This window comes from Melopsittacus undulatus, chromosome 8 (genome assembly GCF_012275295.1).
Source record: "Melopsittacus undulatus isolate bMelUnd1 chromosome 8, bMelUnd1.mat.Z, whole genome shotgun sequence".
NCBI lineage: Eukaryota > Metazoa > Chordata > Aves > Psittaciformes > Psittaculidae > Melopsittacus > Melopsittacus undulatus.
The window spans coordinates 44,254,600-44,275,709 of record NC_047534.1 but is presented as its reverse complement, the minus strand read 5'-3'; the positions used below and the strand labels follow the sequence as shown (position 1 = coordinate 44,275,709).

Sequence of the window (21,110 nt, the reverse complement as noted above, 5' to 3'; positions counted from 1 at the left end):
TATCTTATGCTCTTAAATCTGAGAATGTGAGCATTTGATAGTACTGAGTATTACATAAACCAGGCTTTTAAAATAAATCAAGGGAGAGAACATTTCCTCTCTGAACTGTATTTATTAGTGAACACTGGTTTGTCATTTAATGTCTCTTGGTGCCAACTAAGTTTTTAAGCATTGTATAAAGGCACATTTCTGGTGAATTCTACTGAGGTATATATACTTCATGCTTGGCCCAAATTTGCTGCATAACTGAAAAAATTTCATTTTTCCATGCATGATATTAGTTATTGTCTGTGTTGGTATGATACAGGTAGTATTTGCCTTCTGTGTGTAAGAAGGTCAGTGAGGTGATGTATACACTGACTGTGACTATTTTTTTACTCCTTCCAGGAAACGTTACTTAAAACTCTTGGTAAGGAGCCATTTAGTTACAGATGGTAGTATCTGATTGATACATGAACTCCTCCATGATAAAAGAATTTGAAGACCTGGACAACAGGCAGGTGTTTCAGTGCCTCATTGCTTCTGTTCCTGTTACAGGTGCATGTGACAGCATTGCAGCAATGAGTGGAATTTTAAAGAGGAAGTTTGAAGAGGTTGATGGCACTTCACCTTGTTCCTGTGTGTGGGAATCAGATGATGACATTTCTAGCAGTGAAAGTGCTGACAGTGGAAGTAATGTCCATCCATCCACTTCTAATCATTTTACTCGTAAGTACTAAAGTGATGTGTAGGGCATGGTATGTCTTTTTATAACACCTAAGGAAGGTTCATCCTATGTGGGAGAAATACAGTGTACTCTATCTGATTCTATTTTGAATCATTTTTTCTGGTTTATTACATTTAAATGTTGACACTGTAAGGAAGTACTTCTTTTTGAAAAAGAACTGTTTCCTTTTGTAGTTATTGTTTATGTAAAAAAATTTGTACATCAGTGAGCTTCTGAGGAAACTCCACTTATATACTATCATTTACACCTAGATAGTGTGAAATACTTTAAGTATAGAGAACATCTTCCATTTTGAGTGGTGATTTGGGGGAAAAGGATCAATCAGCAGTAACAAAGTTTGAACACCAGTGCTTCTGCCTGACCCTATCTGTTCAGAGTTGAGTAGTGTGAGTGATCTGTGACAGAATAGCTGATTCCTCAGATCATTCATTTGGCTGCTTAAGCCTATGCAACCACACAGCCCTCAGTCCTTTTCTTCCACGCATTACAGGAGTAAACAGAGGAAATGTGTAATTCCCCCTGAAAAAAATGTCAGATTCATATTTGATGTCTGCAGGATACACTTGAACAGAAATCTTGTTCCCACTCAACCAACTGAACATGAATAGTTTATTTACAGAATATTTTGATTTTGACTTCTCAGGTTGAGGTTACCAGTTAGTAAGCTTGTATAATTTGTGGAATCTACATAAAGCCTCATATCTGCAGTAAACCGTGTGTGTAAATGACTGGCAGTAAGTGATCCAGACTTCATCTTGCAATTTGTATGTAGCAGTTAGAAGGCTTTCTTAATTTGTTCTTTTTTGTTTTGTTTTCTTTTTTGGGGGATTCTATTTTTTTTTAACTCCCTGACTAATAATGCTGGGCTAGAGCTGTTTACAAATTACAGCTGGCAATAGGGTTAATGTAGTTCTTTATCTAAAAACCCATAAGGAAGAGCCTAAAACTCCCCCACCAGCACACACAGAAGAGAGGAGGAGCAGTAATGCAGAAGAATGGAAGCTGGGCCCCTCAGTTCAAGAAGGACAGGGAGTTGCTTGAAAGAGTCCAGCACAGAGCCACAAAGATGATGAAGGGAGTGGAACACCTCCCTTATGAGGAGAGGCTGAGGGAGCTGGGTCTCTTTAGCTTGGAGAGGAGGAAACTGAGGGGTGACCTCATCAGTGTTTACAAATATGTAAAGGGTGGGTGTCAGGATGATGGAGCTAGGCTTTTTTCAGTGATATCCAGGGACAGGACAAGGGGCAATGGGTGTAAACTGGAGCATAGGAGGTTCCATGTGAACATCAGGAAGAACTTCTTTACTGTGAGAGTGACAGAGCACTGGAACAGGTTGCCCAGGGAGGTTGTGGAGTCTCCTACGTTGGAGATATTCAAGGCCTGCCTGTACAAGTAAGTTCCTGTGTGATGTAGTCTAGGTTACCCTGCTTTTGCAGGGGGGTTTGACTAGATGATCTTTTGAGGTCCCTTCCAACCTTTGGGATTCTGGGATTCTGTGAAAGGACCAGCAGAAGGAAGAGACTTCCCCAGAGCCTGAGGTGCCCTTGCAAAACTGTTTTGATAGTCTGCAGACTGAAGACGAAAGATCCATCATATCAGGAGATGCTGGAGCTGAGTCTGATCTGCTTCTGTATAGAATCATAGAATGGTTTGGATTGGAAAAGACCTTAAGATCATCTAGTTCCAACCCTCTGCCATGGGCAGGGACACCTCACATTAGACCATGTCACCCAAGGCCTTGTCCAGCCTGGCCTTGAACACTGCCAAGGACCATTGCAACTAAAAAAAGGCGACAGATGATAGTAGTAGGCAACTCTTTTCTGGGGGTGCACAGAGGCACCCATTTTCTAGCCTGATGTGCTCTCTTGAGAAGTATACTGCTTATAGGGTGCTTTTATCAGGGATGTTATTCAGAGACTACCAAGCCTCATTAAATCCACTTACTGTTATCTGCATCTGTTGTTTCATATGGGCACCAGTGATACAGCCCGGAGCAGTCTCAGGAGTATCAAGAAGGATTACAGAGCTCTGGGATCTATTTACCACTTCCTACTACCAAATCTGTGTGTACATCCGGTCTTCTGATTTGATACTTTGAGTACTGCTGCCTTACCTGTGTGAGTGCAGATGGCAGCCCAGTACTGAGTGGCTTTGCAAAGCCCAGGTTTTCTGTGGGCTTCTTTCTGAATTTAGAGTACTAGTGGAAAGAACAGAGCCTGGGGTTATTTGCGACACAAGCAGTGAAGAGATGTCCCACTCCTTCCCCCTCCCCAACTCATTACCCTGCTTTGATTGTGTTTGAGGCTCTTGGTGTTGGAACTTGAACTCTCCAAATTTAGCGATGGAATTTTCAGCCTGGAATTTCTTCCACTTGGAAGTCTGCCAGTGCTTTTGTCTACTGAATAGGCTTCAGGGCATGACGCATATACATTTATTTTGCTTAGCTATCGTTTGTTTTCCATTTGAATTTGTTTTTTGGTTTTGGTTTGGTGGTGGGTTTTTTTTCGTGTGTGTTTTGGGTTTTTTTTCTCTTTTCATTTTCATTATTTCATTCTTGACAAAGCCACAGTCCATTTGCTCATGTTTCTGTAGGCAATGGCAGTACTTTTCTAATGCAGCTGTCTCAGTAAGTATTTTGTGTGATACTTTTTTTCTGTGGGAGTAAAAAAACCGAAAACATCCTGGCTTCTGTGACAGCAGACTTTATAAATCACCAAGTAAATAAACCAGTTCAAGTGCTTTTATAAAGCAGAAATAAACAATAAAGATTGAATTTAAAGAGCTTGGCTCTCCATAGCTGAATCTTGTACAATTCAGTTGCATCAAAATAGAAGCAGCCACATCGACTTCTTTTTACAGTGGTGTTTCTGTAGCGTGGTGAAGAATCAGACCTATAGCCTAAGAAAACATAGTATTTCATGTAAATTAGCTGAGGAACTTCTGGTTATTTTCCTGTTTGTTACCTCAAAGCAAATTTGGCAGTTCTTATATAAGAGTTATATTTTCCCAATTTTGCTAGCATCTATTCGGTTTGGAAGTATACCTTTATATTTTTCTGGGGAGAATAGGTTTATTGGAGTGATTACTGCAGCAGGTGACTGTTTACTAAAGGGTTTTCAAAGGATCTGGAGTTGCATATATTGTATCAGTACTTAGTTTTTCTATTAAATTCTGGTAATAATGGTTTTCAGATTCCTCTTTTGGTGTTGTTTTCTATTAGTTATCAGCTTCTGCAAAACCCAAATGGCAAGTTTATTAAAAATCCAAAATCTCTATACCTGTAAAATGGAAACCAATATGAATATTTGCAAAGAATGATTATTGATGTGACAAAGTTGCAGGATTGGGTTGCATAGTGTTTGAATAGAGGGCAGAACAAGCAAACACACCTTGCTGTTGCAGACATCTCTGTCCTTACAAGCATACGTTACACACATAACAGCAGGCTTTTAGAATATGTAAGATGTTTGCTCTAGCCTCATCTAAGATCAGTGTAAATTTCCCCCCCCCCCATACCACTTTATGCAGTAATGCATTTATTCTATACACGTTTCATGAAATCTGGGCTCCTACTGTGTGCCCAAACCTGTTCTGCTGTTCAGAAAAATCTAAATATACTCATATAAATTCTCACTCTTCTTTATCAGTACCGGTGCAGATTCATTGCTTCTCCAAGGGACTGCTGAGACTCACAACAGAAATCTAAAAAATCCTCTTCTATGCCATGAGCCCCAGTAATCTCTGTCAGCAGACAGTAATTCTTTGTGATAGCAGAATGTGTTATTATAACAATATTTTATAAGCTGCATACAGATTAAGGCTTTTAATAATTAATAGTCAACACTTTATATTAATCTTTATATTTCTTTTCCTGTGGCAGCATGTTTTATTCCAAAATAAATGTTGGGTGTATCCAAGTCAGGTAAATGATTACAGTAGTGTTATATTGTTTTTAATTTCCTCAGTGACATCCATAAAAATGAATGTGACTTCTTCAATAAATATATATGTCTGTGTGTTTGTGTACACATGTGTATATAGGTATAGCTTGAAAAAAAACCATAACTATGTATGTGTGTAAATATAATTTGTGTGTAAATGTAATTTGAGAAAGCATAGATATGTGCTTGTGTACATATATATGTACAGGTGCAGTAAATGTGGTAATGGCATATGGAAATACTGAGTGGTATTTTAAATGTAAAACTTGTGACAGAGTGCAATAGAACTGAAGAGTGAGAAGCTACAGGGTTTTATGCATATTGTTGACTATGGCCCCAATCACTGTAGCTGAAGAAATCTCTCTTTCTCTCCGCCCCCAAGGTTTAGGCATTTGTGTGAATCAGGCACTCCTTCTCTAATAAGAAGCCTGAACCATATATGGAGGAAATGAATTAATTCATGTCATTCTTGTTCAGAAGATGTGATCTGTGGTTGTTGCTTTGTTCCTTGAAGAAAGGTTACTATTTCATTCACGGATTGTTTGCTAGTCATTTTACTGGGATGAGGATTTCACTTTGTTTTAAATCAGAACATCTTCTCTAAACTTGTGGTTAAGGAGGTTAACAGGTGAATTTGTGCTGGCCCAAACTGTCTCAAGTGCAACTGGAAAGTTTCTCTAATTTATTTCAGTTAACTTTCTGTGGACACATGTTATAGACCAGCTATGCTCACCATGCTTTCCAGACTGGCAAAACTATTGAAAACAATAATCATGCCTTTTGCTATAAGATCCTTGTTAGATTTGGGGAACTGCTTGACCCCCAGGTTCAATTAATCCTTCATGCTGGAAGGATTTCCAGCATGAAAACCTGAGCCAGCAGACATTTTCCATTTTGCTTGTTGTTATGTCATGACTGACTTCAGCTTTTACTGTTTCTATGACAACCATATTTTTTGATTGGTAAGGAATAAAGTGCTAAAAGATTATTTTTTTTTGACTGTGCAGTATTTTTCATCAAAGGAGTGAAGGCATCGCAATGCTTTTCGCTAATCAGTGTTTTAGTTGAATTGCTGCCTAAATGTGCATACCTGTTTGTGGCAGACTCCGTGTGTAATAATTTTTCAGATAGAACAGATAATATCTGCATTGCAGTTGCCAAATAACCTTCTGAAAAATTAATGATAATTTGTACTTCCAATTTAGGACATCCTTATTTGTCAAATCATGTAGATATTTAAATTCCAGTGTTAACCCATAAAGTAATGTACTTATCAGGACACAGCTCAAAGCAACATACTGCGTTGTTTTCTGAGATTCTTTAGTAATTTTTGCAAGTCAGCAGCAAAGTGGTACTTGGGAACTGATGATGGAATTTCATCAGGTGGAAGTCAAAAAAAAACAAGCAGGGGAGAATAACAAGAAGATGACTTGCTGGATTATAAGAGAACAGAGGGGTCAGAATGCACAGGTGAACAATTAGCGGTTACTTGGAAAATAGAGCAAGATGGCTTATTGACTGTGTCTTTATGAAGGAAAAGAGAGGATGAGGTTTCCTGAGACAAGAGGGGCTTGATAAGCAACAGGGTGGCTTTCAGTAAGAACAAGAAAGCAGTGGTAACAGATTTTACTTGGTAAATATGTCAGTTTGCAGAACGGGCTACAGATTGGCTGGCTCATAACTGGGAAAAAAGGGAGGGCTAATGAACAGCATGAGAATGAGCCATCTTATCAAGATCAAAGGAATTTAATGCTCCAGCAGTTTGCATATTCTTAGTCAGTGAAAGTGACTCATACTCTCACTACATTGATGTGTATGGAACATATTTCAAAGGCACATTTAGAAAATCACTGGAAAATGTAGATTGGGATTTTGTAGTGCTTCTGGATCTGTTCTGCTTGTATTAGAGGAAAGCACCTTGCACTAAGAATGTATGTATAAATCTGGTCCATATTCAGGAGTATGTACCATCAGCAGGTCTGGAACCATCTTTTGCAGGCAAATCTGTGATCACTAGTTCAGAATGATGCTAGTGTGATGTACGAAATGATATTTGCTGGCTGGCTCTTGTCTATGAGATTAGCTAAAAATTAAAAATAATGGTTGGATTTTTGTCCTTGATTTGTGATGCAGAATAAAAATCAGATTCACAATTGTAGTAGTGTAACACATCACGTCTTAGCCACTAGTTTTATACTTTTTATAGCAGTTGATGTCTCTAGATGCTATTACAATATGAAAAATAAATTTCATAACTTTACAATCTAATTTATAGATATTATATGTGAAGTTTCTTTTTTTTTTTCACCTGTGACGTGCATGAAGTTTTAGTAATACAAAATCATGATAACAATTGTTTTCTTGGCAAAGAGTAATGTACTTACGTTCAAAGTCTTTAAAATCCTCTCAGAAGTTCTTTTCAACTGACTTCTAGCTTGGATTTGTAAGTCTTACCCAACATCCATTTCTGGTGAATCCATAAGGCTGGGATACAGATTTTAGTGAAGACTTGCTTCATGGTCTTTGCAAATAGTACAAGTATTTTCAAATGTGTTTCTAAAGGTAAAACCCTTAAGATGTCTTGGATGCCAAAAGTAGCTGTCCTGCTCCTCAGACATGAAGCAACATTATGGCAACATTTGGATACTAGTGAAAGCTGTGGGTGGCCTTATACCATTACATTTGCTTTTGCAGGGAAATCATTAATGAATCAAATCTTATTCCTAGCGAGTCCCAGTGGCCTCTTAGCAGTTTTCATTGAATTTGCAAATTAAGCTTCAGGAGACTATTACAATATCTTCTCATCTAGTGCCATGTTTTGTTTCATATATTTGGTACACAGTCTGTTTTTTATACTGGCTTACAGCTTTTACTCCTAGTCTTTCGAGATGGCTTTAACGATGTTTTGAAATTTAAAGGTAAGTTAGAATTAGTGCTTTTGATAAATTATGTTGTCTTATTCTCCATTACTGTAAACTTTATAACTAATGTCAGTATATACCACCCCTCAATACATGAGCCATTGGGTATTGTTTTCTCCTCGTTGAACCCTGTTCTGCTCTTCTTTGCCCACACTAGCAATTGATTCAGCAGAAAGCTTGACTGGGGGGAGTTAACACCAGAAGGACAGTGGCATAAAAACCCAGTTTCTGTTGGTGTTGGATTGTCTTCTAGAGGTTCCTTCCATTCTGTGGTTTGCTCCTGCTCAAAGGCTTTTTTCCCTGTTACTACAGCTTCCAAATATGCTGTTTGTGTGACCATGCTGTAAGAGGCCTTGGGTCTCTAACAGCGAGTTGAGAATAGCCTCCTGTGCGTTTTTGGTTGTTACGGTTTTGTTTGTTTGGGGTTCTGGGATGCTTGTGGGTTTTCTTGTTTGCTTGGTTTTGTTTTTGTTTTTTAATAGACCAGCAGTTGTTCTTGTAAAACAGAATTAACAAGCAGATGAATTTGGGATATTTATCTTTTCTTGGTGCTTCATGATGCAACTGTTCTAATGGTTACAAGAATGATGCAACTGTATCTTGTCTCTGTTTTTTTCACTATTATCAGCCTTCAGTGATCAAGTGTTTTCTATTCTGGTTTTTTGTCATCTGTATTGTGCTTGGGCTTCTTGGCCCTATTGGGCCTAGACTGGACTTGCTTAAGATGAAGGCCTGTGTCTGGATACAGAAAATACAGATTTTCTTCCTCCCTCAGACAATTTAGTCATGTAAGACATCAAGCATATGGAAATTACTGACCTGTGAGCAAAATATGAAAGAACTTTGAAGCATTAGGAAAAAGGAGAATATTCTGCCTGCCAGAAGCAGTATTTTCTTCATGCTTTCTTTTTCCTTGGTAGACCAGCCTCATCTCCCACGTCTTGCTGTTTGCTGAGCTGTCCTGGTGCCCATGGCAATACATTGGTGTGCACTAAACACAAAGTGTATTTAAAGAAACTGAGTATCAACTCCTTGCCTTCAAAATACAATGGTGACATTTTGAGCAGCTTCAGTTAGGAGAAATGTGTGCAAACTATTGTTTCTTTGGAATTTGCCAATTCAATGAAATAAAACAGCTACATGGAGCATGGAGTTTGTTTGTTTTCGGTTTGTGTTTGTTCTGTTTTGTTTGTTTTTTTCGTAAAGCTGTAATGGAACCCAGATGGCTTTCTCAAACTTCTTTTGTTCCATGACAGTTTGTCTGCTTGGCCTCCCAGCAACGTGTCTTGTGTTCATCTACCAGTGGTTTTGAACTTGCAAGAGTTTAGAGCAAGTGAGAGGACATGATTCTTCATTGCTGCTGCTCAACACCATTGGTGGTTATTCTTCTGCTCAATAAATATGAGGCATTTTTGTTGCTTTGTGTATGTGCATACTGATATTACCCTACTGCTATGTGTTTGTAGCACTGATATCATTAAGGCATGTGGGTAGCTCCAGGTAAAGACTGGTTTAGTCTGAACTCACATAGTAGTGAAATAACTCTGTTCTAAAGGGGAAAACCAGTTAGAAGTTGTTGAGGATATTGACTTGTCCTGTTTCATCCCAGTTCACTATCAAAGCCAATTAGAGTCTTTTTGTTACATGGGGTCATTTGTATAGAATCATAGAATCATAGAATACTTAGGGTTGGAAAGGACCTTAACATCATCTGGTTCTAACCCCCCTGCCATGGGCAGGGACACCTCACACTAAACCAGGTCACCCAAGGCTTCATCCAGCCTGGCCTTAAACACTGCCAGGGATGGAGCACTCACAACTTTGGGCAACCCATTCCAGCGCCTCACAACCGTAGCAGTGAAGAAACTCCCCTTATATCCAAACTAAACTTCCCCTCTTTAAGTTTGAGCCCATTACCCCTTGTCCTGTCACTACAGTCCCTAATGAAGTCCCTCCCCAGCATCCCTGTAGGCTCCCTTCAGATACTGGAAGGCTGCTATGAGGTCTCCATGCAGCCTTCTCTTCTCCAGGCTGAACAGTCCCAACTTTCTTAGCCTGTCTTCATACGGGAGGTGCTCCAGTCCCCTGATCATCCTCGTGGCCCTCCTCTGGACTTGTTCCAACAGTTCCATGTCCTTTTTATGTTGAGGACACCAGAACTGCACACAATACTCCAAGTGAGGCCTCACAAGAGCAGAGTAGAGGGGCAGGATCACCTCCTTTGACCTGCTGGTCAGGCTCCTTTTGATGCAGCCCAGGATACAGTTGGCTTTCTGGGCTGTGAGCGCACACTGAAGCCAGCTCATGTTCATTTTCTCATTGACCAACACCCCCAAGTCCTCCTCTACAGGGCTGCTCTGAATCTCTTCTCTGCCCAACCTGTAGCTGTGACTGGGATTGCTCCAACCCAGGTATAGGAATTTGCACTTGGCATGGTTAAACTTCATGAGGTTGGCATCAGCCCACCTCACAAGTGTGTCAAGGTCCCTCTGGATGGCATTCCTTCCCTCCAGTGTGTCAACCGAAGCACACAGCTTGGTGTCATCGGCAAACTTGCTGAGGGCACACTCAATTTATTTTAATGAATTCATCATCTACTATGTATTCCCCAGGCTGACAGTGGTGAGAAAATGATTTTCACCATCAGATTGGCTGAAGACTATACCACTTCCTCCCAAGTGAGGCTTTAACTGTTAGTATCTGTGGCTTTGGCCTCATTACATGACTGGGTTTCACTTTGTACTTGTGTGCAAAATAATAATATGTGAAGCCATTATCTCCAATTTGCAACAAATGCACTGCACATACCATCACAGAACTCACTGTGTGCTTATCAATGATAGCTTGAGTGCTTTCTGAACTTCTGTATTACTGATGTTTAGTGGGTTGCTCTGTATAAATGTTTTTCCTGTTTGCAACTTCTTTATAATGTTGTCTCCATCTTGGAGACTCGAGGCTTGAGGTTCAAAGAGTAAATTTTTTAGTACTAAAAATCAGTTTTTGTGTGTTTCCAACTGGCTAGTCAATGAGTTCATCTACACAAGTATATTAGGGGATGCTTTTGAAAATGCTGAAGGAGGAATTATGTTTGGAATTAAACTAATGGCAATTCCAAGCACTTTCTTACATTAACTGAGGCATGTCGGTATTTGCACATCACCTGCTAGCAACAAAAGCGGCTATAGGCAGTGGTCATCTTTAGAGCTACAGTTCAGCATTGGTTACTATGGGAACGGTAGGTGACCTACATTTTACTAAAAAAGTGATAAAGTTTCTGTGAATTTTTTTTTTCTTTAATGAGGGACACCTATTGATTTTTACTACTGTTTTTCATCTTTTACATGTTGTTTTAGTCAAGCCGTATTCTTAGGTTTTAGTGATTAGTTTGGAACAGACACAAAAATATGGAGCAGAGATGCCATTTCATTGTTAAACCACTATTTAAAATTAGTAGAAACTATTACCTTTGCTGTCGTGTATAATAGTGGGCTCTTAGGAAGAAGGTAACACAATTCCATTAATTGCAATGCGTGTTATAATAAAATGTAGCTACCGATCTATGATGTATAATGGCTTACAGTGGAAAGACTCATTCTTACGAATGTATCTATTTGACTAACATTGCAAGTCAGTTGGTTCCTGTATGAAGAAAGTTACTCAAATTATTGGACTTTGAGTAAGCTTCAGAAATGCTTTTGAGTTTGGTAAATTCAGCTTGTGTTGCCTTTAAAGGAGTGAGATTTTTTTCCAAAAATGAGAATGTACTGCAGACACTGTTAGAGAAAAGAGCATCCAGAAGAGAGGACAATGTGTGACATTTGAAATAAAGCTTGAGTTGGCATATTAAAGATACATTTCTGACAATGAGATTAACACAGGAGGGTAAACGTTGGCTTAGAGCATGTGTCTAATTGAAGTCATTAAATGTTATGTTTGTCTAGAACTTTGGTTTGTGGATGAGCCAGGCCTGTTCTACTCTGAATTATTTATTGCACTTTGTAGTGTGAAGGAGTCTTTAGTTTCACAGAAATACCAAACATATTTTCTGTGATTACTTTATGAACCACCTGCAAATTACCGAAACCCTTTCTCATAGCCATCAGTCTTAGTATGACATTAGGTGGGACTACTAGAGGCTGAGATGGGATTATATAGATCCATAACTGCCCATATGTCATGGTTTAAGCCCAGCCGGCAACTCAGTATTTTTTGCAGTCTTTCCTCACTGTTCAAATGTACAAGATCATAGGCATCCTGCTGCAGCCGATAATGGAACCACCTCATGATTTCTCTTGTATTTCCCACTTCTGTGCCCACGCTTCTTTTGTAGCCCTCCTTATTGCACTGAAGTATATGCAGCCTGCTCAGTTGGATCCATGCTGCCTGGTGCACTATGCTTCATGGCATCAGTTGTGTTACTAGGTTAGCAATCAACTAATTTGTTTCCATACCTCAAAATAGAAGACATTTTGTTTGTTACATTCTTTCTTGCTCCAGAAAGCTCAAGTTGGTTGCACTGTATCCATCTGCCTACACTGTGATACTTGCAAACAGCAGCAGTATTATTGGCAAGAAATATTATTTGTGCGAAACAGCAGTGTTTTGGCGAGTTGATCTATGGCTTGTGCTACCAGTCGCTTTCCCCTTTACCACAGCCATGTCCACAAGTGTGCAATGTGGATCACATGAGTTTTTGCTTTGGTCTGGTTTTATTGTTGGGCTTTTTGTTTGTTTTGTGGAGTTTTTTTTCTTTGGTTGCTTGGTTTTGTTGTGGGTTTGTTTTTGTTTTTTTTTTTGGTAGGTTGGTTTTTTTTGGTTTTTTGTTTGTTTTGTTTTTTCAAAAACTCTATCCAAAAATCTTTTTTAGAAAGATATCAAACCTTGCTTTAAGGACTTCAACAGATGGCAAGTCTGTCACCTCTTGGTAAGCAGGATTAATGTTTAATTATCCTTGAAGTTACTGAATTTTGTTCTGTTCACTGAAATATAGGAAGGTTTTCAGAATCCCTGTAGTGCCAGAGCTGAAGTAGCTTGTATGTACCAGAAACCAACTGTGCATACTGGCTATGTGCTTAAACGTTGTATGATCATTTGGACTGAAACATCAGGTCTGCTCTTCTCAAATATAAAATATTTCATAAGTTAGTCAATAATTGTTTGAAATAAATATTTTGGTAAAATAACTTCTGTGGCTTACTCATACATGTGACTCACATGCTGTTATGACTCTTTTTTTCCCCTCTCAACATGGTCATTGGTTTAATTTCAAACAAACCAAATTCTCTGTTTCTTCTGTGAGTGTGCATAAGGCATCGCTAAAACCATGATAGAAATTCTAAGTTTGTTGGTATCATTTTAACAGTAATGAGACATGAATTTCATTTTTTTAAGGACAGATTAAGGAAATGTCTACAGACTGAAAACATGATTTCAGAGGTCTAAAAATCTCCTGAGAGAAACTGGCGTTCTTTGAGATCACAAGGTCAGTAGTACAGTAGCAGTTATTTGTGTGCATATATCTATAAAATTATACAGATCCAATTTCAGTTTTGTACCATTTGATGGTACAAAACAAGGCGTTATGTTTTACATCTCAGCAGATTTTATAGCAATTTTAGTACATTAGTAAAAAAATCCAGCTTCCAGCTGCAACTTTGTTTAAAATGCTTAAAATTCATGCTAAAAGCTATTGGATTAGTATACATCAGCAGCTTCCAATGTGACTAGAATTAGACAGGAAAAATGTTCCTAACTTGTTGCTTGTGTTTGCAAATGCATCAATTATTGCATATTTGCATCGTCCTTCACTTGCTTGCAGAAGTATAAGCTGCATAATATTTTGGAAAAGGAAACACAATGTTATCTGAAGAGGTACTTTCAAAGATTCTATTTTAATTTGTCACATTATGACGTGATTTCTTTTTCCAAAGACTGGAAGTAATGGATATGATTTATTCAGCCACAAAGAGGTAGCCAACACATCTCAAATAGTAAATGTGCTCAGAGAACTGTGTAATCAGTATAATATTTAATAACGTCACAAAGTAATTTAAAATGCTTGATAAATGGCAAGAAATGATGATAGAATCTTCTCTTGGATAATGTGTTCATAATTTGTGGCAAGCTTTACTCAGATACTGGAAAACGTGTCTAGTTGCTATCCTTAGATGTTTGTTATTAGAATATTATTTTTAAATGCTACATATGCTGATAAAGGAAAAATGAGAAAGCACGAGTGTAGTTAACCCTTATGCAGAAGGGTCTGTTTGGATTATAGACTAACTGTGATACGAGTGCAGACATTAAACTAGCTTTTAATGAATGACTATGGATCTAAAGGTATTAGTATGCCGCTTATGTACAGCATCATGTGGATATGCACATCTAGGGCAATAGTTCATGACCAAAGAATTAACTGATCTCCTATTTCTGTTTACCTTGTTGAATGTTTGAACTTCTTATATTACTTCTTTTATCCTTATCACGTGTTACTGAAGGCAGTTGGCAGTTGATTCTATTTCTGTAGCTTACGCCATATATTATGAGTATTTGATGACCCTCTACAGTAGAGAGGAGGATGCATGCTGTTTAATGAAGGCTCACTTGGCCCAACTTTCCTCATCTTAAATACATAAGGGAAAAGGAATTAATTAGAATTTTCACATATTTATTCAAGAAAGAAGTTACTGAATTTTTTTTCTTTTGCTATACTCAAGTTCTGTGAAGTGTGTTTCTCTTACTGTATGCTTAGTATGCAGTAAGGTGGAAACATAATAGAAAAAAAACCTGCAGAAAACAGTACTGCTGACTTAAGAGGTGCTCCATTAAGTTAGATTGGTAAATTCTGCAGGAAAACTTCCCAAAGGGTCCTTGGTGTTACTGTTGTTCCACTGCTGGGTGCAATTAAAAATGTGGTTTAGAAAGGTAATAGACCAATATTCCTTTGGTGGCTGCATCGCAAAAGTTGGGGCTGCGGGGAATTTTCAAGTACCAAGCAATTTACATTAAGGCAAGCCAGATAGTTTACTGTTATTTTCTGCTGTTCTCTAAACAGGTGGAATGTATACGGAAATTTTGGGGCAAATCTTCAGAGGTGTGTTGTGTTTGTGTTGTAGCATAACAACAACTTCAATTGGTTTTGAATTATGGTATGTAAAGAATTCTTGCAATGTAAGGCTTAATCGTACAGTCATTACTGAAGTGAACTTTGTGGAAATAAGGCTTAGTTTCTACATGATTTTTAAATTCTGATTTATTTTTTTAACCCCTCCTTGTCTTCATAAATTCTTACTGAGTTTTAGAGACCAGAGGAGGCTTGGCGAGGACTCACTGCATCAGTCCTTCAGAGCATAATACTATGAGGTGATCCCCAGAAACAGCACATTAAGTTCTGTTCTGTCTACAAACTGTAACATTTGATATTAAAAATAATTTTAGTTCCAATTTAATATTTACATAAAAGGGAAAATGTATTAGGATTTCTTAAAAGTACACCATTTAGGAATCTAAGCCCAATTTTTGATAGCATGAATATCTGTCATTTAGTTGTGTACTTCTATCAAATTTCTGTAAAATAGTGTTGTATCACATTGTACAATCTTTTCTTGGTAAGAGTAATATTTTAAAGCTCAAAGGTACTGTAGAGGAACCAGTGTCTAACATAACTTGTTTACTAGGTAATACTTGCCCATCATATCTTAGCATTTATTCTTCTGTTGAAAATGGAAATGACAGTCCTGAAAAGCAGCCTAAATCAAATGCAAGCAACACAATTGTTTGTGAAATACAATTGCACAGGACAGGTTGGCCCCAGTTTACACAGAAAATCTGTATTGCAGTCTCAGAGAGTTGAACTTCTGGAGTCACTTACAAAACATTCACAAATAAGAAAGACTGTTGCCTGCTTTTGTGCAGGTAATATCCAGGAGAGCTTTTCACTCATTGCCAAATTAATGGATAAAGGAAAGGACCTTAAGCAGCCCTCATACAGAAGTCCCTGGTTCTTGTAGGAGTCTGGACTCCTAGTCCTCCTACCTGCTAGTAACATGTAGCCATTGGGTATAGCAGTTTGTGTTCTCATACATTTCCATGAATAAACATTTAGATAAGAAGATCACAGAATCATAGAATAGTTAGGGTTGGAAAGAACCTTAAGATCATCTAGTTCCAGCCCCCCTGCCATGGGCAGGGCCAGCTCGCACTAAACCATGTCACCCAAGGCTCTGTCCAACCTGGCCTTGAAGAAGTCTTTCTCCTTTCTGATTTTCTAATTCACAATAATGCGTAGCAGGGAAGAGCATGTGATTCTTGACTTACCATGTGATTTGATAAGAATATTAGGCTTGTTTAAAAATTGCCTTTTTAATAAACAAAATGCTTCATTTATTTTGGTAAGCATGAAAACATGTCATATTTCTGGAATTAATTTCTTAGATTCCTAAATGTTACTGAACTTGCAAAACTTGTTGATATAATTGCAGCTAAATTTCTGAGTCACCATTAAACACTAGAAGACACTTACTGCCTACTGCTAATTCTTGGTTATATCTGCTATCGTAAGCCTGCAGTATGAAGCCAAGCTTTTGTCATATTGTTCTGATTTGAGAGATGGAGAAAAGATAAGAGTTACCACCCCCTCCCCGCCTCTCCCTCTGGTACTTAGAATTAAGTTTCTGGACTATGTAAGAAAGCAGTTGAAAGGGGTTCTTTTTTAGGCTTCATTTAGTAAATAGCATAAGTAACCTATCTAATACCTGAGATAATAACTGAAGTAACAGAACGTTTATTTTTCTGGATGATTTTCTCCGTGCCCATCCTTTTGTGAAGGAGAATTTAATCCTATGTGCCTTTTAAACAGCAGGTTAGCTGCCATAGCAAATTCACACAAATAAACAAATTCCAAAATAACGGCATTAATTTAACCTTAGATAGGTAGGACCTGCACAGAATTACAATTGATTTTTTTTTTTTTTTGCTAAGGCTTTTGTGTTAACCCCTGGTTAAGTGTTAAAGGAGCTTTAGAACTGTTTATTCTGTAGTTGTATTGTGAAAAAATTAGTCTGACAGTTCAAGCATCTTGTCACCTCAGTGGCAAGTAACTTCCTCGGGCAGTAACCTGTCTTTCCACGCTTTGTGGATGCTTATTCTACACTTCTCTTCCCACACAGTGACATAACAGTGCCCACTTAATTTCTCCCTGTGGATCAACCTTCCTCAGACTTGTCAACTGTCATCACAGCCTCAAAAGTGCAAGTGTACTAAGGTATATGCTTTGATGTGTCAGGTAGAGCCGTTTTTCCATTTCTGAAGTGATTTCGTTTCTCTGTATCTTACTGGATTTGAATTTCTCTTTCAGTTACAGGATGGACAAATGACAGAAATTTCTTCATACCTGTAAGATGACAAATACAATTTTGATGGAACAGGTTTTGTCTCTACCATACATAACAGGGAGGAATTGCTAGCTGATAACAATTTGGCTTTCGATTTTTATTTTTTTTTTATTGTAACTCACGTCCATACATAAAATTTCTGTCCACACGCCGATCTCTGGCTAGCAACAAAGGGACACTTCCCCCTCCCCAACCCCAAAAGAAAACCAAACAAACAAAACCCCAGCTAAACCAACCAGCAAAAGCCTCCACAGCAAAACAAACCTCAAAACAAAAGTCACAGTAAAAGCCAACTACAGCTCTTGAAATGTTTACATTCACAAGGTTTGATGGTAGTGAGGATGGGGATGAAAAATGTACACATTCAAATCTCCATCCACTGTCTGAAATGTGGGGGGCAGAGAGATCACATAAATCACTAATCTAATTATGCTAGAGCAGCTGCCCAGATATCACAACTGTAAAATCTGTAGTAGAAATCCGATAAAGTTGGTTTTTAACCACTGTACCATCTAATTTAGCTCTACATGCTATATCACAGTATCTAGATCCACTGGCTCATTTAAGACATTTAGCTGGTGGGGACAAATCCTATGAGAGTTTCTGCACAAATGCAGTATACAAATCCTCTTCAATGGTGCTAGCATGTGGACTCAGCGCAGGAGAGGTGTGAGACATGCAGAGATATACCAAAGGCTATACATTTCTGAAGAGCGTGTTTCTCACTATCACAAATGCAACAGTTTTCCCATGCCAGGATCTGTAAAACTGTAGAACAATTGAACAGAGGATATTTCAGGAACAAATGGCATAGTCTTATTTTTGAAAGGAACATAATTTAATTTTATGTGACAGTGCCTGCCTTTTAATGCATAGCATAATAAAGCCTGAACCCTTTGGCTGAGGTCAGCCTATCTACTAATGTCTTCTTTAGGCATAGAAAGAAAAATTCTTCTTTTCCCTTAAACATTTTTCAGTGTTTCAGTACAAGAGTTTTTAATCAGAAATCACAATATGGGAACTGAAAAGGTTTATGTGACTATAAATTCCCTCATAGCACTTTTCTCCCTGGAAGTTAGAAATACAGAATAAAAAGATAAAAGGCATGTGTCCCATGTTCTAATTTGGAGAACAACTGCTGCAGAATTTCTCTCACAGTACTAGGGTTTGTATTTTAGGTTGTGTGGCTATTTTGCTCAGATACCATTACTGGGTATGGCAAAACCCAGTATTTAGAGAGCAAAATAAGTTTATACATTTTGTGCCTCTTATTGTGTAAAATGCATAAGCTGTCCATTTCAGGGCTGGCAGCCAGTTTAAAAATCCTGAGTAATTCCACTGGAGAAGGTGTGGGTTATGTAAAGAATAAGCACCTTCATAGTATCCCTACCCTTTTGTCTATGACGATACGTATTTTGTTGATAATATGATGTAGTGTTTGAAATGTGAACCAGGGACTTCAGAGGCTTATATTCTAGGCTGTAGAGTTTCCTTCCTCTGGGAATTTGAAGAATTCATTAAAAAAATCTGGCCAGCAAGGTGCTTAAGTTATACTCATGCTTAATGAGAAGTATTCTGGGACCATTGTTTTTTTAATATCTGTTCTTACTCAGATGGGGCCTTAAAAACTCAATCATCTAAAATTATAGTAGAATAAATAGTTAAGGATGCTGAAGAACAATTTAAACCCCATATTATTCACTTAACTATTTAACAGTCTGTTTCTTCATCATTCCTATTATCATTTTGATTGTTTGAAAAGCATTATAATTCAGTGGTCCAGGTTAATACTAAAGTCCTAGACACATTGCTATTATTTCTGATCCACCAAGACTACAGCTCTTTTATTTTCTTTATAGCAGTCTAATGAGGTCAGAAAGGTCAGAAGAAACTAGCAAGAAAGGTCAGAATGGCTTATGTATGGGTCCTTTTCTATAGGCTGTTGCTCAGCATGCTGGGAGTGGGTTGGGTTATACTGTTTGGATTGTGCAGTGAAATAATGACATGACCAATTTGACAAGTAGTCTTCATTATCCTTTCCCACAAGATGCATTTCCACAACTAGAGCAATTAGTAGGGATTATCTTTGAGAAGATAAATTCATGGCTTTTAACTGCTTTGTGAGTTCTAAAATAACGCTATATGGTTTACATTTTTCCTATCTGAAGAATATTTTCTGTTGTGCATTCAGGTGACAGGATATCACCCTGTATCAGAAGAAACAGATTTCCCCATCCACTTACTGCTGGCTTAGATTTTCAACCTTGCCACTGTAATTCCTCCTCACCCACCCCTCGCCTTTTTTTTTCATTTGTTATTGTCAGAAGTGCAAAATAACTCCTGATTGAGTTTTTTCTTCCTGTAATTATTTTACAATGAGACAGATTCTCTCTAGCTCAGATCTCTAGCTCTATCACCTCTCTAGTTGGTGATATTGAAGCAAAGCTTTTATTTTTCATCACTAAGAGTTTAATTGTGGGATAAGTAACAATAAGATGTTTGCTTTTCTTTTTTTTTCTTTTTTTTTCTTTTTCCATATGGGGAAGCTAGGCATGGAATAATACAACTGCTCAAAGTCTCCCCAAACTGTCCATTAAAAATGGCTTTCAGGGTTTAACTGTTCATGCAAACTTACTTCAGGTCTCTGCTGCCAGTCTGATCTTAGCAGTTAGGCTCTACATTTCACAATGCAGAGAAAAGTTCTGAAATATTGCTATTAGTTTGAGTATTAACAACACTTCTATAGCAAAATAATTGTTGTGTAGCAATTAAGTGTCTGGAAGTTTCTTTGTAATATTTATCTAATAAGAATGCTTGCTATTTGTTGCTAGCTTTTATTCTTACTGTTGAATTGCACACGATCAAGCTATGGCTTGAGAGTCCTCATTGCTTACTCGGTGTCTAGTAAAATTCCCCCACATTGTATTTGACGTTTAATGTATATGTGGACCTCTGAATTTTTGGCTTTGTTTCTTGAAGATTAGGCTTTGGCTGATGCCTGGGTTTTGGGTAGAGGGCTTCAGTGCGCCTGTGACTAACAGAGTCACCTTGTTTATATGCTTAGATCAAATCAAACAATGGATGTGTGGACAGGCAGGAGTTTTCACTCCAGTTCCAGTTCAGGCTAGAATTTACTCAGCTCTCAGCCTGTCTAGTATGCTGAAGTTTGGCTTTGCCCACCCCCACACATACTTGTCTGAGGTTATTGATGTATTTTCACCGAATTCTGATTTTGTGTAGCAAAGTGATACCTTTCATATCTTCTTTTTTTTTTTTTGCTCTGCACACATTACAGTCTATGAATATTGCCTCCTGAGTTTGCTGGAGGGTTTAGATGCAAGGGAATTGTTTTTTATGACTTTTTTAATGGGTAGACTTATGTTCCTACTATAAGTTGTGTGTTACAGTACGAGATTTCTGCTGTTCTCATTCATTTACTTTACTCTCTCATTCAGTTACTTTAGGACCCATGTGCCTTGGTTTCTGCATATATACATTAGATACAAACATTATTTCCTAGATCTCAAAATAAACATTTCAGCCTCATCTTCCAGAACTCATCTTCAAAAGTGTACCGTATTTCACCTTCTGAAATGTTGGCTTGCCTGTGCTTTTTTCCACTCCTAGTTCTTCTGCTCCTAAATTGCCACTCAGTGTATTTTTTAAAAGGCACTTTGTGTTTTCCTTCCCTATCCTACAACTTTCTCTACAGTTACATTTTTAGTGGCCTTTTCATTTCCATTTGTCCTTATTAAAAAAAAAAAAATACTCTATGATGCTTATCCCAACAATAGATGTATCCCTCTCAGACCTTTACTGTAAGGTCATTTTCCAGTAAGCAGTTTGTCTCTCTAATATTGCTAACTGAACTCATCTGTGAAGCAAAAAGTCTTAATGGAGACTTTTTAGCATCTTCCATCTCAAGTATCACAAAACCCTCGCCTCAAAAAATGTTTTCTTTCTTTGTTCTCATGTGTATCTAATACTGCTTCAAAAGTGATGTTACTGCATCTCTTCATGTCCCCTTTAGCATCACATTTTTTTTTTACTGTCATAAATATATATTCCTTGCCTCTGCCTCTTGAAACAGAGGCAAGTTCTTCCTGATCTTTTCCTTTCCACTTACCTT

The 21,110-nt window shown here is 37.9% G+C and overlaps 1 protein-coding gene across 1 annotated transcript in view; it reads left to right on the top strand.

Annotated features, from left to right (window-relative positions):
- Positions 1–551: 551 nt before the first annotated feature.
- Positions 552–21,110, top strand: part of CSRNP3 (cysteine and serine rich nuclear protein 3) — a 70,158-nt gene continuing 49,599 nt past the window's right edge. The window contains exon 1 of the mRNA XM_005152642.4: positions 552–708. Within this exon, the coding sequence (XP_005152699.2) occupies positions 561–708 (148 nt within the window). The 5' untranslated portion in view covers positions 552–560. The remainder of the gene's footprint in view (positions 709–21,110) is intronic.